The sequence below is a fragment of the Portunus trituberculatus genome, chromosome 37 (assembly GCF_017591435.1).
Source record: "Portunus trituberculatus isolate SZX2019 chromosome 37, ASM1759143v1, whole genome shotgun sequence".
Classification (NCBI taxonomy): domain Eukaryota; kingdom Metazoa; phylum Arthropoda; class Malacostraca; order Decapoda; family Portunidae; genus Portunus; species Portunus trituberculatus.
In genome coordinates this window covers 10,793,163-10,815,640 of record NC_059291.1, presented here as the reverse complement: position 1 = coordinate 10,815,640, position 22,478 = coordinate 10,793,163, and the positions used below count along the sequence as shown (strand labels likewise).

At 40.4% G+C, this 22,478-nt stretch overlaps 1 protein-coding gene across 2 annotated transcripts in view; it reads left to right on the top strand.

Annotated features, from left to right (window-relative positions):
- Window positions 1–22,478, top strand: part of LOC123513910 (kinesin-like protein KIN-14I) — an 84,667-nt gene that overhangs the window by 20,011 nt on the left and 42,178 nt on the right. Inside the window, exon 2 of one of the 2 annotated variants that reach the window (XM_045271389.1) lies at window positions 17,364–17,566. In XM_045271389.1, coding sequence (XP_045127324.1) covers window positions 17,442–17,566 — 125 coding nt within the window. In that variant the 5' untranslated portion in view covers window positions 17,364–17,441. Of the gene's footprint in view, window positions 1–17,363; window positions 17,567–22,090; window positions 22,249–22,478 lie in introns of those variants that run through there. The other variant, XM_045271392.1, reaches the window with a different exon arrangement.

Genomic DNA, 22,478 nt, shown 5'->3' with positions numbered 1-22,478 from the left:
CCGGATGAGGAAGTGAGAGTGAAGGGAAAGAGGAAGGAAGGGAGGAGGAAACTACTATATTTAGCTCATTTAGAAACGGTATTAGAGTGATTGTTTTCCTTGTCTTCCATCTCCTCCTTTTCCATCTTCTCCTCCTTTTCCATCTCTCTTTCGCACTCTTCCTCCTCCTCCACCTCCTCCTACTCCTCTTTCTCTCCCTCTCTTCCCATATAAAACAACGCAACAATAAAACAACAACAACAACAACTACTACTACTACTACTACTACTACTACTACTACTACCATCATTACCACCTCCTCCAGTACAACTACTACTACTACTACTACTACTATTACCACCATCACACCAATAACTTTCTCCACTCTGATTCCCAAAATTATCCCTCCTATTCCTCTTCTCTCTTCTCTCTTACATTCCCTCCGTTCTGATCTTCCCGCACGATGGATGATGAGTGAAGAGTAACTGTTCTGGGAGGAGGAGGGAGGAGGAGGAGGAGAGGAAAGAGGAGGCGTGACTTGTCTTGCGGGGTAGGTGACACCTCATATTCTCTCTCTCTCTCTCTCTCTCTCTCTCTCAGCGGACACATTTTTTTCCCTTTTTTGTTTACTGTTATCTTACCTCTATCTTGCATCCTCCTCCTCCTTCTTTTCTTCTTCTTCTTCCTCCTCCTCCTCCTCCTCCTCCTCCTCCACTACCATAGCAGCAGTGAACACAACATGACCCTCTTTCCATCAATGGGGTCAGTTTCTGTATCTTATTCGTGGAAGTGTTGTGGTGGTGGTGGTGGTGGTGGTGGTGGTGGTAGTGATAATGATGTTGGTGATGAAAGTATTGATGTAATAGTTTTGATACAAGCGTTGATGATGGTGATGGTGATGGTTGTCGCTGTGACATTGGTGGTGGTGATGGTGGTGATGATAACTGCAGCTGGTGGTGGTGGTGGTGGTGGTGGCGGAAGTGTGTATGTTCTGTGTTGAGAAACTCCTGAATTATGGTCCCACACTTAGCTTTGAACCCTTGTGTGTGTGTGTGTGTGTGTGTGTGTGTGTGTGTGTGTGTGTGTGTGTGTGTGTGTGCGCGCGCGCGTGCGTATGAGTGTGTTGTTGTTTCATTGTTTCGGAGTGCATACATTTACGTCGCAGGTTGTCGCGTGTGTGTATACTAATTACACACACACACACACACACACACACACACACACACACACACACACACACACACACACACACACACAAACAAACGAACAATAACATCTTTTCTCTTCTGGTACTCGCTCTCACTACTACTACTACTACTACTACTACTACTACTACTACTACTACTACTACTACTACTACTACTACTACTATAAATATAACGTCATCATAAAATACCACATAAAACATCACTAAATGAAATATAAAACCAACAGAGATGGCATTATTATTATTATTATTATTATTATTATTATTATTATTATTATTATTATTATTATTATTATTATTATTATTATTATTATTATTATTATTATTACTACTTCTACTACTAATACTACAACTCCCATAAAGACTATTACGTATCATTGCCATTACTAACGTTATAAGCAGAAATACAACAACTCCTGTGATTCCGATAACATTGTGGACAGTAGGAGCGGTCAAGGTGAAGTCAGCAGGCGATCCAGGGTATTTTACTGCGAACTGGGCAGGTGTGTGGGGGAGATGCACGCTACTATATCCCTCCTACTCCTCCTCTTCCCAATATGTCCATGTCGTCCTCGTCCTTCGCCTTTATTTTCGTCGTCCTCGCTTCAACCTTCACCTCTCTCTCTCTCTGTCTCTCTCTGGTGACAGTGTTTAGGGTTTTGCGTGTAATCGTGAGGCTAATGTTTGGTTTTCTTGCTTATTAAACGTACAATTTACCTGTGTGTTTTTTTGTTCATTATTCAGGAGTATGGAATCTGGTTTCTTTGTGGGTTTAATTACTGCCGGCCAGGTGTTATTGACTTCCGGTACTGCGGGATTATACTGCCTGCTCCTGCGTCACTGTTACCTATGTTGTTGTTGTTGTTGTTGTTGTTGTTGTTGTTGTTGTTGTTGTTGTTGTTGTTGTTGTTGTTGTTGTTGTTGTTGTTGTTGCTGCTGCTGCTGCTGCTGTTGCTGCTTCTACTGCTTCTATTATTACTACTACTATAACAACAACAACAACAACAACAGCAACAACAACCACCACCACTACACTACTACTACTACTACTACTACTACTACTACTACTACTACTACTACTACTACTACTACTACTACTACTACTACTACTACTATTACAGTGCATACTTTTCTTATTTTTTCTGTTTCTTTTCTATGATATAACAGTAATAACAGTGACCTCTACTACTACTACTACTACTACTACACCTCCTCCTCCTCCTCCTCCTCCTCCTCCTCCTCCTCCTCCTCCTCCTCCTCCTCCTCCTACTACTACTACTACTACTACTACTACTACTACTACTACTACTACTACTACTACTACTACTACTACTACTACTACTACTACTACTACTACTACAACGCTGTGGTTACAACTTAGCCACATCCCCATCATTTCCAGTAATCAGTGCTCCGTTACTGCATGTGGAGAGAGAGAGAGAGAGAGAGAGAGAGAGAGAGAGAGAGAGAGAGAGAGAGAGAGACGTAACGTTACCTCTCTCTCTCTCTCTCTCTCTCTCTCTCTCTCTCTCTCTGGGAATGATGATGGAGTGAAGTGATGGAGGGAGGAGGGAGAGAGGGAGAAGATAAGAGATGGAGGAAGAGAGATAAGAGAGTTGGGCGTAAGGGAAGAAGGGAGGGAGGAAGGGAGAGATGGGAGATTAGAAAGAGGGAGGAGAGAATAAAGGATGGAAGGAAGATGTGACTTGGTTAGTAGGTTACAAGTAATTGCTCATGTGTAACTTGTTATTATTCTCTCTCTCTCTCTCTCTCTCTCTCTCTCTCTCTCTCTCTCTCTCTCTCTCTCTCTCTCTCTCTCTATGGATGATCAATTATACATCGATCTTTGCTCCTCCTCTTTCTCTTATTTTTCCTCCTCCTCCTCCTCCTCCTCCTCCTCCTCCTCCTCCTCCGTCTGCGTGAAGGGAAAGTCACTTTGGGTCACGCTACCAGTTAAAAAGTTCTCCTCCTCTTCCTCCTCCTCCTCCTCTAAAGATCAAACAGTCTATATGCGTTGTAGTTGTTGTTGTTGTTGTTGTTGTTGTTGTTGTTGTTGTGGTGGTGGTGGTGGTGGTGGTGATGGTGATTACAGTGGTGAGGGTGGTGACTGATGATTTTGCTACGTCTTTCCCTCCTCCTCCTCCTCCTCCTCCTCCTCCTCTCTTCATCCTTTCTTTTCTTCACTCACCTCTAATTTTTTTTTCCTCCCCTCCCCCCCCGTCTCTCTCTCTCTCTCTCTCTCTCTCTCTCTCTCTCTCTCTCTCTCTCTTTCATCTCTGCTCCTCTTCCTCCTCCTTCTCCGTCTTTAGTTTTATGTACAATTTTCCTCCATTTTTTCTTTGTCCTCGTCCTTGTCATAATCCTCCTCCTCCTCCTCCTCCTCCTACAGTGCCAATGACTCCTTGTGTTTGTGCCAGAGAAACAGACCGCTCATGTGGCGCGCAAACACACACACACACACACACACACACACACACACACACACACACACACACACACACACACACACACACACACACCTGCTGACGCTCTCATCCAACCATCCATCTATTCATCCATTTATGTTTGTTACTCGAATGTTTCCTCTCTCTCTCTCTCTCTCTCTCTCTCTCTCTCTCTCTCTCTCTCTCTCTCAAGACAGTCCATTTTTTCTTCTATATCAATTTGCACATCAATTTATTCACGTCATTTATTCCTTCACTCATCCAACTTCACTCCTACCTTTATTTCTTCCATCATTCCTTTCTTCCTTACTTTTTTTGGCTTTCATTTCACTCCCGTATTTACTCGTTTCCTTATTCCTTTCTTCCCTCACTCGCTCGCTCACTCGCCCACTCGCTCTCTCGCTCACTCACAAATAATACATGAAACTAAATATCTTAACAAGGTCGTGTTATTTTAAACTGTATCTCTAATCTATAAGTTCAAGGAAAGAAAGGAGATATGTAGGGAAGGAGGGAAGGAGGGGAGGAGGGAAGGAAAGGACAGAGGATGAAAGAAGGAAGGATAGAAGGAGATATTGAGGTAAGGAATTATAATGGAAGGGAGGAAGATGAAAGAAGGTGAGGAGGAGGAAGGAGAAACAGAGGGAAATATGGAGGAAAAGAATGAGAATAGAAGGAGGGAAGAGGAGAGAAGAAGAGGATGAAGAAAGAGAAGTAGGTATTCAAGGGAGACATAATGAATGGAGGGAAGATGATAAAAAAAGGAAAGGAGTGGAGGAGGAGAGATCAGAGGGAAGAATGGAGAAGGAGGAGGAGAAGGAGGAGGAGGTAGGGGAGGAAAAATCTAGCTTATAAATGTGAAAATAAGAGGTTATTAAGAAAAAAAAGAACTTAAATAAGATACGATTTGGAAGTTTTTTGTTAGTTTGAAGTCTCTCGGTGGGAATAGAGGAGGGAGAGGAGGGAAATAAGGAAGGGGAAGATAGGAGGGAAAAGGGGAAATTAGGTCAGGGATTCTATAGAGGGAGTGTAGTGAAGATCTTTCTGTCATTTTGTAATTACTGTCTCTCTCTCTCTCTCTCTCTCTCTCTCTCTCTCTCTCTCTCTCTCTCTCTCTCTCTCTCTCTCTCTTTGTTCTTCCCTTTCCCTCCTCTGCTCCTTCTCTCCTCTCATTACCACTTCTCCCTCCCTTCCTTCCTTCTCTCTCTCAGTCATTATCACTTGTCTGCCTCTCCTTCCCTCCCTTCTTCTTCCTTCCTTCCTTTCTTCTTCCTTCCTTCCTTCCTTCCTTCCTTCCTTCTTTCGTTCCTTACTTTCTTCCTTCCTCTTTGTATTATCACATATTTCCTTACCTCTCCTCCTCCTTTTCCTCCAATTCCTGATATTATTCTCTGCCCTAATTCTCTCTCTCTCTCTCTCTCTCTCTCTCTCTCTCTCTCTCTCTCTCTCTCTCTCTCTCTCTCTCTCTCTCTCTCTCGGGACACGTATTCAGCAGCTTTTGATGAGGATGAATTTAGTCTTAATGATTGAGAGAGAGAGAGAGAGAGAGAGAGAGAGAGAGAGAGAGAGAGAGACAATGGGATATTTGCTGAAAGGGGTACGTTTACACACACACACACACACACACACACACACACACACACACACACACACACACACACACACACACACACACACACACACACACACACACACAAAGAAAATAAATAAAAGTAGCTTAGAGTCGTAGAATTTGCGGCTCATTAACTCTCTCTCTCTCTCTCTCTCTCTCTCTGGGCAGGTTACTGTTGGCCATTAACCTTGCAAAACGAACCTCAATCATGATCGCTCGTGTTCACCTTCGCTCAACTAGTTTGTGTTCATTTTTGTCATGCTCTTTTTCTCCTCTGTTAATTTCTGCCTTCCGCTAAGCTTTTTGCCTCTCATTTTTCTTCCTTTCTCTTCTTGATTTGGTGAATGTGTTTGTGTGTGTGTGTGTGTTTGTTTCGTACTAGTTTGTTTGTTTTGTGATTAGATTTCTTCTGTTAAGATTTTCCTTTTCACTTTTTCCTCACGTTATTCAGTTCACCGATTTCTCTTTGTTTTGATTGATTGTTTAAGTTCTAGCTCTCTTTGGGTTCTCCTTGTTTTGTTTTGACTTCTCTATTTTTAGCTCACTTTTCCTTCTCTAATCACCAACACAGTAACATCATTATTTCCTTCTTTTCCTTCATTCTTTAACAAACATATCCTTCACTAATCATCATCGTAGTGTTCTCATCTTGTTTTGTTATTCATGTATCTATTTTTTTCTAACACATTTCAATTTATTTTCCTTCTTTTTACGTATTACTTCATTCCTAACACATTTACTTACTTTCATCAATTCTCAACATCACACTTTCCTTCTCTTCTTATTATTGATTTACTTCCAACACACATTTTTTTTTTTCCATCCTTATCCGCTAGTCCTGCTTTGTTAGATTCTTTCCATTTCTAACACACACTGACTTCCCCTCACATCTCTAATCTACATCCCAATTTTCATGCGAACATTTATTTTTACATCTCCAATCAACGTATTATTTTTATTTTTATCCCCTCTACCTCCGTCACGAGCTGTGGTGCCACGCGCGGCTCGCTCGTGGACGTGACGTGACTCACACACCAATTTATCGCTGCCTCACATCCCTCCCATTGTCCTTACAAAAAAGAAAGAAAAGGAGGTAAAAAAATAAGGAAAGGAGCCTCAGTGCTGACTTCCTGTTTGGCTTGTTTTCTTTGTCGTCTTTCCTTATTGTCATCGGTGTATATATATATCTCTTTAGGTTTTGCCTTCGTCATGTTTAAGTTATGCTTGAAGCCTTACCGTTACATTCTCAGCTTCAAATTTACGTTCTAAACTTAATCTGAATCACGTTTTAGCCTTTACTGTCTAGTTGCAAGGTTAATTTCAAGTTTAGTCGTGTGCTTAGCTTTAATTTCACGCTTTAAGCTTTGTTATCACGTTTATATGACGTTCTTAGTTTCATCTTTAAATCTTACGCTTCACAGTCATGTTCACATCACGTTCTACGGTTACTCTAGGTTTGATCTACATTCTGACCTTCACCTTTCTCTTCTAAGCTTCGCCGTCACGTTTTAAGCACCGCCTTTATCACGTTCCGGAAGACAAAGGCAGTACACTTTTCGTTCCCTTCTAAGGAGGTTTAATTGAATTCTCTTTGGCTCCTCCCACAAATCAGTCCCGCCGCCTGCTCGGAAAATAATGCCAGCTATGGGCGACTGTGGGCTTCTTGGCCTCAGGATCAGCGGTCCGTGTCCCTTCCTTCCTGTAATCCTCCTGGGTTCGTGTTCTTAAGGGTTTCGGTTTCTAATCTTGACTTTTAACAGGATTTGATGAAAGCTACCAGGGTTTTCCAAGAGTTTCTGGTATGTTGTGCGCAAGATCTAGCTGTAAAAGTTGCTAAGGTTTTTCAATAGTTTCTGATGTTATATTGTAAGTAGAATGTAATGGAAGTTGCTGAAGTTTTTCAAAAGCACCTAATGAATTGCTTAGAGGATCTGCTTATAGTTACTAAGGATTTCGAAGAGTTTCTGATATATTGTAAACGGGATCAAGTTGTAGTTATTCAGGGTTTTTGGAGAGTTTCTGATATTACGTTGTAAATATATAGCTAGGAGGTAATGGAAGTTGCTAAGGTTTCATGAGAGTGCACGCCTAATAATATATGGTAAAGAGAATTTAGTTGTAGTTGGTAAGGGTTTTCAAAGATTTCTGATATATTGTAAACAGGATCTCGTTGTATATAGTTGCTGAGATTTCCAAGGGTGTGTCACTATTTTCTTTAGCTTCCCCGATTTTCTTGTGTTATTGTGAATTTGTGGATGGAAATGCAAGGTGGAAATATGTAGATCGGTATTTGTTCTACAGGGATTGCCACGTGTAGACTTGATGGCTCCTTGTGGCTTCTGTTATTGTATTGTGTTATTGTGTTGTTATGCTCATGATTAACTTAACCGTGAATTTTGTGTTATTGAAGATCTATTACTGGGGGCTAGTCTCTCTCTCTCTCTCTCTCTCTCTCTCTCTCTCTCTCTCTCTCTCTCTCTCTCTCTCTCTCTCTCTGCAGCAACAAAGATACATTAATTCGTTGCATGTATGTTATCATTATTAATTTTATGCATATCTTTCAAATCACGTCCTTGTTTCCGGGTTTGCATATTTTATTCACGCAACGCTCTATTTTTTCTATCTTTTTTTTTCTTCATATCACTTCCTCTTTTCGCAGCAGCAAAGACACACTAACACTAACCCTTGTGTGTCGATCAGTGTTGTTAATTTTTCTACATTCACATTGCGTCTTTGTCTACGTGTTTGTATTTTCTATTCACGTATCCTTTGTTTACTTGTTTATCTATTTATTCAATTTATTTCGTCTCTCTCTCTCTCTCTCTCTCTCTCTCTCTCTCTCTCTCTCTCTCTCTCTCTCTTTCTCTTTCTCTTTCTCTCTTTCCACTGCAGCAAAGACCATATTAACTAAAACTTTAAGAGAAGATAAGCTAACTATACAAACTAAGATAAGTGTATGGATAAAGAAAACAGGTGGAGGTGAGGCTAGATAGGGGAGTGTATGGATGAGGATAACAGGTGGAGGTGAGTCTAGGTAGGGAAGTCTCATGCTGGGATTGCCTCGTGTTCTGAAAGCCTGGCGGATTCTTGGTCCTTTCCTTGCTTTCTTCAGTTCAAATTCGTTTTATTCATATCTCTGTTATTTATTTGTTTAGTTTTTATTTTATTTTTTTTTTTATTATTCATATCACGTTCTTGCTTCCTTGTATGGATTTCCTATTCACGCACCTCGATTTTTTTTTTTTTTTTCTTGTGTGAGCTTCCATATTTCTCTCTCTCTCTCTCTCTCTCTCTCTCTCTCTCTCTCTCTCTCTCTCTCTCTCTCTCTCTCTCTCTCTCTCTCTCTCCAATAGCAAAGATACGTTAACTCGTGTTTGCATGTGTATGTCCGTTAGCATTATTTATCTTTCTCTATATACATCACGTCCTTGCTTCCGTGGGTGTGTATTTTCGATTCACACACCACGTTTTTTCCATGTCTCACTCCGCCTCTCCGTCTGTGCTGCGCGTCACACAAGAGCGGGGCTGTGATGTATGTAATTTAGCGTGTGGTTATCGAGGCGACAGCGGCACTCAACCTTGGGACGGGAAGCGCTAATGTGCGGCCGCGTGACACCCACTCGAGCGTCGAAGAAAGGAGACAGATAGACAGATGAAGAGATAGGTAGATAGATAGGTAGGTAGATATGTAGGTAGATTGGTAGATAAGTAGATAGTTAGATAGATAGGTGGTTAGATTAGTAGAGGATATAGATAGATAGGTAGGTAGACCGCGGGCACACACACACACACACACACACACACACACACACACACACACACACACACAGAGGTAAGTAAAATTTCTTGCCTTTTTCAAACTTTTAAGATTCAATAATACTTTGTGATTTTTTCTGAAGCTTCCTGTTGTGAAGTTTTCGTGTGTGTGTGTGTGTGTGTGTGTGTGAGAAATAGAGGAAAGAAACACAGGAACATATAAGGGAGGGTGTAATAGACATGGGTAAGACGAAGCTGAGTGTTGGATGGAATTGGAAGTTATCACGGTGCTTTTTTCCCACTTTCTAAAGGCCCTCCTGAACTGAGTCACTGCATTTTTTTTTTTTTATTTCATCTTATCATTCCTTCCAACACGTTTCTTGTGATAATCCTACTGCGTGAAGATAAATGAATCGAATAGACAGATAGATAAAGAGACACATAGATGGATAGACAAATAAATCAGATAGATAGATAAAACAAATATAAAGTTCAGAAATATATCAACCTAAAAATAAAGACACAACACGGAAGACTAATTTCAATCAGATCGAATTACCATGAAGTGAATACCTACTCCACCAAAATATTACATAAGCAAAATAGCCGATTACTAATACGGAAGGGTGACTGAACGAGATCAAATGACCCTCCAAATGAAACTAATGCCAGTATAAATCACACGCTTCTCTTTTTACCAATCTCTCTGTGTCTGTTTCCGTTTGTTTCTCTTCCCAGGAACTAAGGAATTTGATTGGAAAGTATAAAATAAAAGAATTGAAGAAAATGATGAAAGCAAAAAAAAAAAAAAATGAATACAAATGATGGATAAGTGTAGAGAATGAATGAAAACTAATACAAAATAAATAAGAAAAAAAAAACGAATTAGGTAGAGAAGACAATCAGACATTAAAGAAAAAAAAGGGAAAGAGAGAGAGAGAGAGACAACAAAAAGAGAGAAATAGATACTGAGACAATGAAAACAGAAAGAGAAATGAAAAGAAACGATGAATTAAGGGAAAAGAAAGGAGAGAGAGAGAGAGAGAGAGAGAGAGAGAGAGAGAGAGAGAGAGAGAGAGAGAGAGAGAGAGAGAGAGAGAGAGAGAAACACAGACAACAGATTTAATGCCACATCATCATCATCATCATCATCAAAACGGAAAGAAAGCAGAAGAGAAAACACCCAGATGTAACAAAGACTTATAATAATAGACTCTTCCACTTCTCCAGGTGACTCGATGATAACTAACACACAAAGAAGGCGACAAAAAAAGGCAGAGGGAAAAAAATGATAAGAAGAAAGCAAACCTCGTAATTCTTAACCGTATCACCTGTTTCTTGCGTTGCCTTCGATAGCTAACAGGCGTGTGAAGATTGCGGCTTCCTTTGGGTGTCTAGATGGTTTTTGTTTAGCGAGAAATATAGAGAAGTTATTAAATGAACTGAATTAATAGTTTATTCTTAGGTGTTTAGAAATATAAATTAGATATGGCAGTTCATGAAAGGGTTTAGTAGTTGAAGTAACAAACACTGTAAAAATTGTAATTACACTATTTCTTAACATTCACACGAGAAGTCATAGCGCTCAGTAAAATGATAGACGAAAATGTGGCACTTGATTTACACTACTTGTTTACTCTTAGCTGTGTATCGAAATAATAAAGAAAAAAAAAACTATTCCTTTACCTTAAAACAAGAAGTCATAGCAGTTAATGAAGAGTTCAGCCGATTTGAATTAACGAAAACTTAATAGAAAAACGAAAAAAGAAACAAATCAAACTGAATTAGTAATTTAATGTTACCTGTATAAAAAAAGAGAGAGAGAGAGAGAGAGAGAGAGAGAGAGAGAGAGAGAGAGAGAGAGAGAGAGAAAATACACTTCACTTCTTTACGTTAATACGAGACACCATGAAACTTCAAAGGTTCACAAAAGTTTTAAGAGCCCCGCCAGGTGTGTCTATCTGTCAGCCGTCTACAAAGAGAGTATTAAGACTCTCTCCAGTGTCTTCCTAGAGAGTTTTAAGAGACTGCTTAGATGTGTGCGTCTGCCAGGTGTCTGTGGGAAGTTCTCTGAGTCATAAGAGATACAGGGAAGGGATGGAAGGGGAGGAGCACTGATAGGAGAGAAGAGGGAGGGTTAGCTTACGTATAGGGGAGGAGAATAAGGAAAGGAACGGTAGGAGGGCAAGTAGAGGGGAGAGAACACGTAGGGAGAACGGAAGGGAGGTAAGAAAAAGAAAAGAAAAAGAAACTCAGACGTGAGAAGGAGGTAGGAAGGAAAGGAGAATAATTAGGACGAATAGAAGGGAAGTAACGAAAAGAAAACAAGGAGAGGAAAGAAAAGAAGGTAAGGAGACAGAACAAGTAGTGGGAGAAAGAAAAGGAGAACAGTTGAAGGAAAATAAAGGAGAGGAGGTGATGAGGTAGGAGAGGGGAAGGGCAGGGGTAGAGATAAAAGGAAGATAAAATCAAGAGGGAGGAGGAGGAGGAGGAGGAGAGGTAACGGTTGAATGAAGGGGAGGCATGAAAGAAGAGGGATAGAATAATGGGAACGAGTAATTACAATGAGAAAGGAGTGAAAAAATAGAGTTTCGTGATTAAGAGAGAGAGAGAGAGAGAGAGAGAGAGAGAGAGAGAGAGAGAGTTCTAGGATAGTTCTATACGTACGTACACATTTACAGGTGAGCAGGAAGGACATGGAGGTGAGGGAGGCAGGTGAGGTTAGCAGGTGGAACACACTCAGTTATGGTGAGGTGACCAAGGAGGCAGAAAGAGAGAGGTGGGTAAGGACGCGTAGGAAGAAAATAGGAGAGAGAAAAGGGCGTAGGGAACAGAGACAGAGGATGAAACAGACATAAGAAGGGTGTAAGGAAAGAGCAAGAAGAAGATATAGGAAAGTGTAGGAGGGAAAAAAAAGGAGAATGGGAGATAGGAGAAAACAGAGAAGATAGATATAAAGAGGGTGTAGGAGGGAAACTGGAAACAAAATGGGAAAAAGGAGATTATACGATGGAGAATGGGAAAATAGAAGAGTGAACGGAAGGAATAGACAATGTGGGAAAGAATAACACAACAGGAACATTATTATTAGAAACAAAGAAACACACAGACAGACAAACACAAACAGTAGCAGACTTCGCAACCGTGACGAAGCTGATAAGAAGAGGAGGGAAGAAAAAAATAAGGCTAAAGGGAAAAAAAGAAAAGGAAATATGATTGTAAGAAGAAAGATAATGAAAGGGAAGGGAATAAAGAAAATAGATGACAGATAAAGACTAAAGGGAAAGAAAAAATACGTAAATGAATAAGGAAAGAAATAAAATAGTATAATAAACTTAAATGGGCCATAAAATAAGGACGAGAAAGAATAGAAAAAAAAAAAAGAGCTTAAAGATAAAAGATTAGTTGAAATGCAATTAGAACGGTTGGAAGGGAAGAAGGGCGGGAATGGAAGATTTAGAGGGGTGACTGTAGGGTCGAGAAGGGGAAGGGGCGTACATAGGGGTGAAGGAAAGGGGGGAGAGGTGACATAGAGGTGAAACAGGAGAGGTAAAAGGCGGGGGAAGAAAAGAGAGAGAGAGAGAGAGAGAGAGAGAGAGAGAGAGAGAGAGAGAGAGAGAGAGAGAGAGAGAGAGAGAGAGAGAGAGAGAGTTAATATTGGGTGAAATAAGAAATAATGAGGTGAGGAATGATAAATTTATACGTGAAGGAAACAGTGAAAGCAGGAAGGGAAGGGTGGAGTAGGAGGGAAGGAGAAAAAACATGGTAAAGCAAATAAGAACAACAACCTCTACTACTACTACTACTACTACTACTACTACTACTACTACTACTACTACTACTACTACTACTACTACTACTACTACTACTACTACTACTACTACTATTTACCATCACTACTACTACTACTACTACTACTACTACTACTACTACTATCACTATCACTTCGATGGACAGAACTTAGAAATAGCGTAATTTTGTAAGTTTTCGAGAGAGAGAGAGAGAGAGAGAGAGAGAGAGAGAGAGAGAGAGAGAGAGAGAGAGAGAGAGAGAGAGAGAGAGAGAGGCATTCGTGGTCATGGGACATCTATATAGTTGACTCAAGGTTGGGTTTAGGGTGTGGCGTGTGTATCCTTCAAGACACACACACACACACACACACACACACACACACACACACACACACACACACACACACACACACAGGTAGATTAGTCCAATTCTTGTATGACTCCTCCGTTCGACTGACTGACTGACAACTGGCTGACTGACTGTGGTTATTCAATGCACAGGAGCTGAGGGCATGAGTAACCATTAGGGCGATCCGAACCCTCACCCTCACTCTTGCTTGCCTCGAACACTGACGCACCAAATGAGATCGAGAAGGGAATGGCTTAGTTTTGTTTATATTTTACTTGGAGTTTGTATGTCTGTTGTGTTTTATTGCGGAGTTCTTTGTATGTTTTTACTTTGTTGTATCTATTTGATGTTTGATGTTTCTTATCCTTTGCTTTATTTGTTCGTGAGTGTTTTGATCAAGAAGGGAATGTTTTTTTTTTTTTTTCTTGTATTTTATTTGGTGTGTGTGTGTGTGTGTGTGTGTGTGTGTGTGTGTGTGTGTGTGTGTGTGTGTCTTATTTCTGATTATCCTTTATATTATTTCATCTATTTGTTGTATGTGTAGTTATCCTCTGCTTGGAGATCCTAAAGTGTTTTTATTATTCTATTCATCTTTTTTTGTTGTTTCATTTCAGTCATTTACATTTCTTGCATTACAATGACCAACATGTGGCACAGATAACAGATGAGCACCCAACGTTTGATTTATTCATTTCATTTATTTCTGACGTGTTTATTTAATTTATTTCTGGTATTTGTGACGCTTTCTCTGTTTCTTTTGTTTAATGTTGTTTAGTATATCGTTTACAATTTTTCATTTACTCTCTATTAAAGCAGAACATTTACACATAACAGCCATCCTTCCATTGTCCTCTATGAATTCCGCTGCATTGATGGCTACGGGAATAAAGGAAGTTACACGAGGTCGTTTGGCCTACACTCCCCTACCTCTGTATTTATTTCCACCTATCATCCTTATCCAAAAATTTCACCTAATCTCGACATTATTTTCCTGCGTCGATAAGAATCTGTTTAGCTGGCCGTGACTATAAGGCAAGGACATAAGCCAGTCTTTATGTTGCTTTAATGAAGGAAAATTTGACCCCAGATTACTGTAAAATTTGTATTCCTTCCACTAAAACGTAAATATGCTTAAATATGAGCCTTTGAAAATAACGAGGATTTGTTTATCTAAGCCGCAGTGGTTCCCAAACTTATCCTGAACGAGCGTACCACTTGGAGGTCCCGTAGAAATGAACTAACAAGGAACACAACTCAATTTAATGCGAGAGATGCTTCTGTTTCTTTTCCACCAGCTGATCGATGGCAGATTATTTTGTGTAAGGCAATAATTAACGTTTTTTCTTAGAAATGAATTAATTTGATTTAATTAGAAATCGCATATGATCCAAAGAGTGCCCATATACCACCTGGAATGCCTTCGCGCACCACTAATGGTAAGCGAACCACAGGTTGGGAACCACTGATTGAGGCATGCAAGTAAAGACCACACGTACCTAATAATTAAATAATTGATGGTCGACTCTCTATTGATAACTTACTTTTTTTTCATAATTGCCTACAAAATTATACACACCAATTTATTTCAGCCTCTATAAGAAAGACTCTAGTACTTAGCGCTATAATTTTTCAAACTTATCTTAGTTCCTATATTCCAAAAACCTCTTTCAGGTTTGTCATATTTGATAATAAAAAAATAATGATATCTAATAACAATTTTTCCTATTAGAAAAACAAAATTAACCTGTCCATCCAAATATTTAATTTTACACTATTTTTAAGGTATTTTGACTGATAATAAACTATAGACGAAATTGTAAAATATTAGTTGGCAAATAGACATCAATAACTATAATAATAGAACCAGATACTCTTATTGTAAATAGTATAGTTGTACCTGCGAGACATTTCCACTTCAACTCTTGTGGAGGAGCGAAAGAGAAAACGATGGAGGGGAAGCTTTTATGAGGGTGACTCCTGTATATGCCGAGGATGTTACGAGGCAGTGTTGTTGTTGTTGTTGTTGTTGTTGTTGTTGTTGTTGTTGTTGTTGTTGTTGTTGTTGTTGTTGTTGTTGTTGTTGTTGTTGTTGTTGTTGTTGTTGTTGTTGTTGTTGCTGTTGCTGCCGTATCATGGGAATTTCTACTTTTCTCGTTTTTCTTTTTTGTTTACCTCTTATCGTTTATGAATTATCTATCTACCTACCTAATTATCTATCTTGCGTACGTATCAGAGAGAGAGAGAGAGAGAGAGAGAGAGAGAGAGAGAGAGGTTGTTCATTAGATTACAGACTCCTAAACATTTGCACCCTTGATTGTATAGTAAAATGCCAAAACAGGACCGTGTGTGTGTGTGTCACTGTTTATCTGCTGCAGTTGTGTGTGTGTGTGTGTGTGTGTGTGTGTGTGTGTGTGTGTGTTCTCTCTCATTGCAGGCCGGGATACAGACAGTTACACTGGCCTCGTTAGAGATTCCAGGGAAATTCCGAGCACCCAGCGAGCGTTGTACTCCTCAAGGAAACTTTCATCTTGTTCCTGTTCTCTCTCTCTCTCTCTCTCTCTCTCTCTCTCTCTCTCTCTCTCTCTCTCTCTCTCTCTCTCTTGTTTCTGCTCCATTTCTCTGCAGTCGTACATATGTTTGAGAAGTCTGACATATTTCTCTCTCTCTCTCTCTCTCTCTCTCTCTCTCTCTCTCTCTCTCTCTCTCTCTCTCTCTCTCTCTCTCTCTCTCCTTTTGGCATTTGGTGTCTCACAAATTATGTTTGACAAGCTTTGTTGAGAGAGAGAGAGAGAGAGAGAGAGAGAGAGAGAGAGAGAGAGAGAGAGAGAGAGAGAGAGAGAGAGAGAGAGAGAGAGACTTTCCGATCGTGTATTGATGTACGTACATGTTAGAAACTTATAAGGAAGAAGCGCTAGAAATCAGGTGGTGTGTGTGTGTGTGTGTGTGATTCAGTTGCAGTCCTGCAAGGCCTTCCCTTGAGGTTTTCCACGAAGCTGGCAGGCTTTCCTGAGGGGAAGCTGTTTACATTGTTGCGGTAAGAGTGACAGCCAGGGAGTGACATAAGCTTTCATGGAGCAGAGGAGCGGCTTTCATTTCTACTTCCCTTCTCTTTTCCTTATTTTTGTTGCATTTGTACGGTGATTTTCCATTTTTCCTTGTGATTTTCTCTCATTTTCTTTTTTTTTCTTTAGTGCGTGCTTTCATTTCCGCAGAAGAGACTTTTCTGTATTTTTTTTTTTTAGCTCCTCTTCATCTCAATTTTCAAATAATTCATGTTTTGTTTTGCTGTTTTTTTTTTTTTTTTTTTTATTCCTGTCAATCAATCCCAGTTCTATATATTCTTCCTCATTCCTTTCTTCCCATTTCTTTTCCAATAAATCCTCTTACCTTCTTTTTATATAACAATTGTCTTTTTTTTTCTGTCCTCATCACATTTCACCTTTCTCAACAATTCCCTCTACTTTTCTAATTCTTGCCCGTGTTGCTGGTAATGTTATTCTACCATAGTCACCCTTGTTGCCGGCAGCAGAGAGCGCTCACGTTGGCCTCGAAATAAGAGAAAAACGGCATTTCCTGGGGCGACTCCTACATTTCTCTCTATTCACGTCATTAGAGTTTTCAGATCTCTCTACTGCACTCATGGCCATGTCTTGTTAGGGATCTGTGTCACCTCATACTACGTCTCACTTTTGGTTGTCGCTTGTATGTTCCCTGGTGTCTCATGTTTAGGAATCTCTGTCGCCTTATACAACGTCTGAACACTCGTTATATCTTGTATGGTGTGTCTTTTTTATTCTTAGTTTAGATTCTTTGCTCTCTCACTCCCCCACTCCTCTTTCTTCTTGGCTTTCTCACTCCTTTACTCTTCTTTCTCCTCTCTCTCTCTCTCTCTCTCTCTCTCTCTCTCTCTCTCTCTCTCTCTCTCTCTCTCTCTCTCTCTCTCTCTCTCTCTCTCTCTCTCTCTCTCTCTCTCTCTCTCTCTCTCTCTCTCTCTCTCTCTCTCCTTCTCTTATTTCCTCGCTCTCACTTTCTCATTCTTTTCTCTCGCTCTCTGACTCCCTTCACTCCTCTCTCCTCTTCTCACTCCCTCCCTCTCTTTCTCCCTCGTTCTCTCGCTCCCTCACTCCTCTCTTTTCCTTGCTCCCTACTTCTCTCATCTTTCTCTCCCTCCCTCGCTTGGCCTTCATCCTTGTTCCTTCACTCACGAACATTTCTCTCCCCTCAGGTCAAGAGTTGGCGACACAAGTATGAGTTCCTGCTGGGTCTGGTGAAGGAGCCCGCCCGCCTGCTGCCCCACTCCCTCATGAAGGAGCGCCAGATGGTGGAGGCGCGCCGGCAGGGCTATGCCGTGGAGCGGGCGCTGCTGCTGGCCGATCTGGACCCCGGGGAGACCATGGGCGGCACCAAGGCCAGGAAGCTCCGGGAGAAGTGAGTGTTTGCGGTTGTGGTGGTGGTGGTGATGGTGGTGGTGATGGTGTTAGTGGTGGTAGTGGTGTAGTAGTAGTAGTAGTAGTAGTAGTAGTGATAGTATACATAGTAGTAGTAGTAGTGGTAGTAGTAGTGGTAGGATTATTATTATTATTATTATTATTATTATTATTATTATTATTATTATTATTAGTAGTAGTAGTAGTAGTAGTAGTAGTAGTAGTAGTAGTAGTAGTAGTAAGAGTAGTAGTAGCGGTAATAATAGTGCAAAAGAATAAATGTGGAATTCTCTCTCTCTCTCTCTCTCTCTCTCTCTCTCTCTCTCTCTCCAACACAAGTAATGGCGACAGTTTTACATGCAGAAGACACGTGAGAAAGTAATGAAATTTGACAAAATCACTCCATCATCAAACAGTTTTTTTTCCTTCTTTCCCTACCCTCACTTATCCAATTTTTTTTTTTTTTTTACATTTTATTGCCCACTAGACTCCACAGACGCGTATAATATTAGATGATATACACAATTTCTCCACATTCCACTAAAAATAACCCCACTTGAAAGACTAATCTCTCCCACTTGTGTCCGTGATGTAAGAGAGAGAGGAAGCACAGAAGAGGCCTCGAGCACTTTCAAGTTATGAGAGAACAGAAGAAAGTTTTGAATGTCTGGAAGAATTCAATACGATAACTCTTCTTTTATGTCTCCGTGATGTCTGTGGCTTGTCTGGGTGTTACGAGGAATACATAGGAATACATAGGAAAGACGAGTGACAGGAGGCCTTGCGACCTATAACGAGGTCACTCGTTTACTAAACTACACGTACAGAAGCTACATACTTAGTAGGAGGTAAGGATAGAACAGATGAAGCTCCTCCCCACCCACCAATCCCTCCGGCGTCACCCGGCAGGAAATAAGACGAAAAATACACCCCGACTGTTGAGAAGGACAATCGGGGAAATTTACACAGGAAAGATGGGAAAAAGAGAGTACTAATGGAACTACTACTATCGCTAAGAAAAGAGGTATCTAGTGTAACTACTACTATCGCTAAAAAAAAAAAAAAATTATCGGAAACCATTTTCTTTATAAAACTTGTCTAATTTACTTTTGAACGTAGCTACCGTGTTAACTTGGACGACGGACGCTGGCAGCTTGTTCCAGTGTTCAACTATTCTTACGTTAAAAAAGTTTCTTCGCAAATCAGTATTAAATCGCTGTCCTTTAAGCTTCAAGCCGTTATTTCTCGTTACTGATTGCGAAAGCTCAAAAAGATTTTCATAATCGATCTTATCTATATTTTTAAGTATTTTAAACGTTTGAATGAGGTCACCTCGGATGCGACGATCTCTGAGGGAGAACATGTCTAGTCTTTTGAGACGTTCTTCATATGACAGGCCACGTATTCCGGGGATTAGTTTCGTTGCTCGTCTTTGAACGCTCTCTAATTTATTTAATGTCTTTTTGATAACATGGAGACCAGAACTGAACCGCATATTCCAAATGTGGTCTCACTAATGATGTATAGAGACGCGTTATGACTTCAGGTGTTTTATAGTCAAAATTACGTGCGATAAATCCTAAAACAGTGTTAGCTTTACGACTAGCGGCCGAACACTGTGCAGCACATTTTAAGTCATTTGTTATGAGTACTCCCAGGTCCTTTTCTTCAGTGACTTTAATTAAGTTACGTCCATGTAATTTGTAATTATTTTTCACATTGTTTAGGCCGATATGCATTACTTTGCACTTATCTGCATTAAAATTTAATAGCCATTTTTCGCTCCAACTACTAAGGTTGTCTAAATCCCGCTGGATGGCATCACAATCGTCTCTTGTGCGTACTTTGCTACCTAGTTTAGTGTCATCGGCGAATTTTGATATTTTTGATACGATGCCGCAGTCTAAATCATTTATGTATATCAAAAGAGCATTGGACCCAAAACTGAACCCTGGGGAACACCACTCGTAACTTGAAGCCAGTCGGAAGCTTCTCCGTTAATAACAACTCTTTGCTTTCTATTAGTTAGCCAACTATCAATCCATCCACACAACTGCTCTCCCATCCCGTGGGCTTTCAGTTTAATTAAGAGACGTTTGTGTGGGACTGTGTCAAAAGCTTTCCTGAAGTCAAGATAAATTATGTCGGATGGAGCTCTGTCATCATAATTAGAGAAAATATCGTTGAAAAATTCTAGAAGATTCGTTAGGCATGATCTGTTGTTCCTGAAACCATGTTGTGAGTCTAATATCAATTTGTGGCTGTCTAGAAAGGAAATCATTTTGTCTCTAATTATTTTTCTAATATTTTTATAACTACCGAGGTGAGACTGATGGGCCTATAATTACCAGCATCACTTTTGTTGCCCTTCTTGAATATTGGCGTGACATTAGCGCATTTCCAGTGACTTGGTACTTTTCTTTCCTGCAACGATCTATTATAAAGTAATTTAAGAGGTAACACCAGCTGTTCTTGACATTCTCTTAATAGCCTCGTTGATAATCTATCAGCCCCTGTGCTCTTATTGGGGTCAAGGTTGCGCAGGTGTTTGGCTATATCGTCTTCGCTAATTTCGTCTATTATCAGCTTTTCATTTTCAGATCCTCTATACATGTTGATCGCGGTTGGCAAGGTCGAAAAGTCTTCTGTGATAAACACGCTGTGAAAAAGTTATTTAGGATTGTTGCCATGACTTTACTGTCACTCACAAGTGTGTTATTATTATCTTTATCGGCCCAATTTTTCTTTGACAGTCTTTTACTACGAATGTATTGGAAAAACTTTTAGGATTTGTTTTGCTTGCCTTGATATATTTATTTCGAGATTGCGCTTCGACTTCCTATCTCTCTCTCGCAACATCTTTTGGTGGTAATATAATTGCTGTAATCGGTATCCGATTTAGTTCGTTTATATTTAGCATATAAGCTCTTTTTCCTGGCGATGATGTGTTTTATAGTGTGTGTCATCCATTGGGGATTTTTGTGCTATTTATTCGTTTTCTAACTTGTGGAATCCACTTACTTTCTGTTTCAAGGAGAATGTTAGTAAAGGCTGAACACATCTGCTCCATGTCTTTGTTTGCGAAGACTGTTTGCCAATTAATTCTTTGTAATTCTAATTTAAGTCTTAGCGTGTTACCTTTTTATAGTTTGGGACTAAAAGTGCGTTTTCTTTTATGTCTACCTCGCAGTTAATATTACATCGTATAATTTTATGATCGCTGTTAGCTAAAACTTCACCCACTTCACAGGTATTTATCAAATCAGCGTCTGAGGCTAATATGATATCTAAGATATTATTGTCTAGTGTGGGTTCTCTTACAAATTGAGAAAGGTATAACTTTCTCACCACGTTGAGTAATCTGGATCCCTCGTTATCGGATGTTAAAATTTTCCAGTTAATGTGTGGTAGGTTAAAATCTCCACATATAATGGACGTTTTGTTTTCAGTATTGTTTCAATTTCTTTATATAATATTTCGTCATTGTCAGGCGTCATTTTAGGAGGGCGGTATATAGTCGCGACTATTATGTGTTTTTTATTTATTTTCAGTTTGACATATACCGATTCGTAGGCTGATCTGTTTTCTTTATTGATTTCAATGGCACTTATGCTATTTCTTATATACATCATTACTCCACCTCCTCTTTTGTTTATTCTACAATTAATAAACAAAAGAGGAGGTGGAGGAGGAAGAGGAGGAGGAGGAGGAGGAGGAGGAGGAGGAGGAGTAGATGGAAGAATGGAAGGAAGAGGCGGAGGAAAAGGACCAATGTGGAAAATTAAACCTCTTATTTTCTCGTCTTGCCTTCATGCATCACCTCGCCTTCTCCTCCTCCTCCTCCTCCTCCTCCTCCTCCTCCTCCTCCTCCTCCTCCTCCTCCTCCTCCTCCTCCTCCTCCGCGTCAGTACTTCTGTAACGGGTCACACCACACACAATAGTCGCCACACCTGCAGAGAGAGAGAGAGAGAGAGAGAGAGAGAGAGAGAGAGAGAGAGAGAGAGAGAGAGAGAGAGAGAGAGAGAGAGAGAGAGAGAGAGAGAGAGAGAGAGAGAGAGAGAGATCTTGTTGACTCTGCCCCGAACTAAGGCAAAATAATCATTATCTGACGCTATTAAGAGTTTTAAGTGTTTTTGGAAGACCGTTTATCGCCGTGCACGCAAACAAGACCGTGTGTGTGTGTGTGTGTGTGTGTGTGTGTGTGTGTGTGTTTATGTAGTAGTGCTTGTAGTATGTCAGTCAATCTTGGCTAGTGAAATTCAGGTAGATGTGTGTGTGTGTGTGTGTGTGTGTGTGTGTGTGTGTGTGTGTTGACATTAGCGCACGGCAAGCATCTGTTTGAATGTGTATGTGTGTGTGTGTGTGTGTGTGTGTGTGTGTGTGTGTGTGTGTGTGTGTGTGTGTGTGTGTGTGAGTGTTTATGGCACGTGCCGTCAGCCAGAGGAGAGGGAAAGAGAGGAAAGGGAAGGGAGGAGGGTCTGGCGCCTGACTAATAGTAACCTGTTAGTAAGTGTTGGACGTTCACGGGGGGAAGGCGTGTGACTGTCGTGGCGGGTAGGTACTGAGGCACAGAGCGTGGGAATCGTGGGGAGTGTGACGTGACGCTCGGCCGAACTTGTGAACTGACACGAGAGGGAAGACGAGACAGAACAGAGTGACAAGAGTGACTTTTTCTGACGGACGGTGAGGATTTAGAGAGAGAGAGAGAGAGAGAGAGAGAGAGAGAGAGAGAGAGAGAGAGAGAGAGAGAGAGAGAGAGAGAGAGGACAAAGATGTGTATATGTTCATGTGTAATGTTTTCTTTTTCTCCTTTGATTTCTTTCGTTTTCCTTTTTTTCTTACATTTTACTCTCCTTCCTTTTCTTTTCTACATTTTTCCACTTTTCACTTTTCTTCATGTTCTTCCTTTCTGC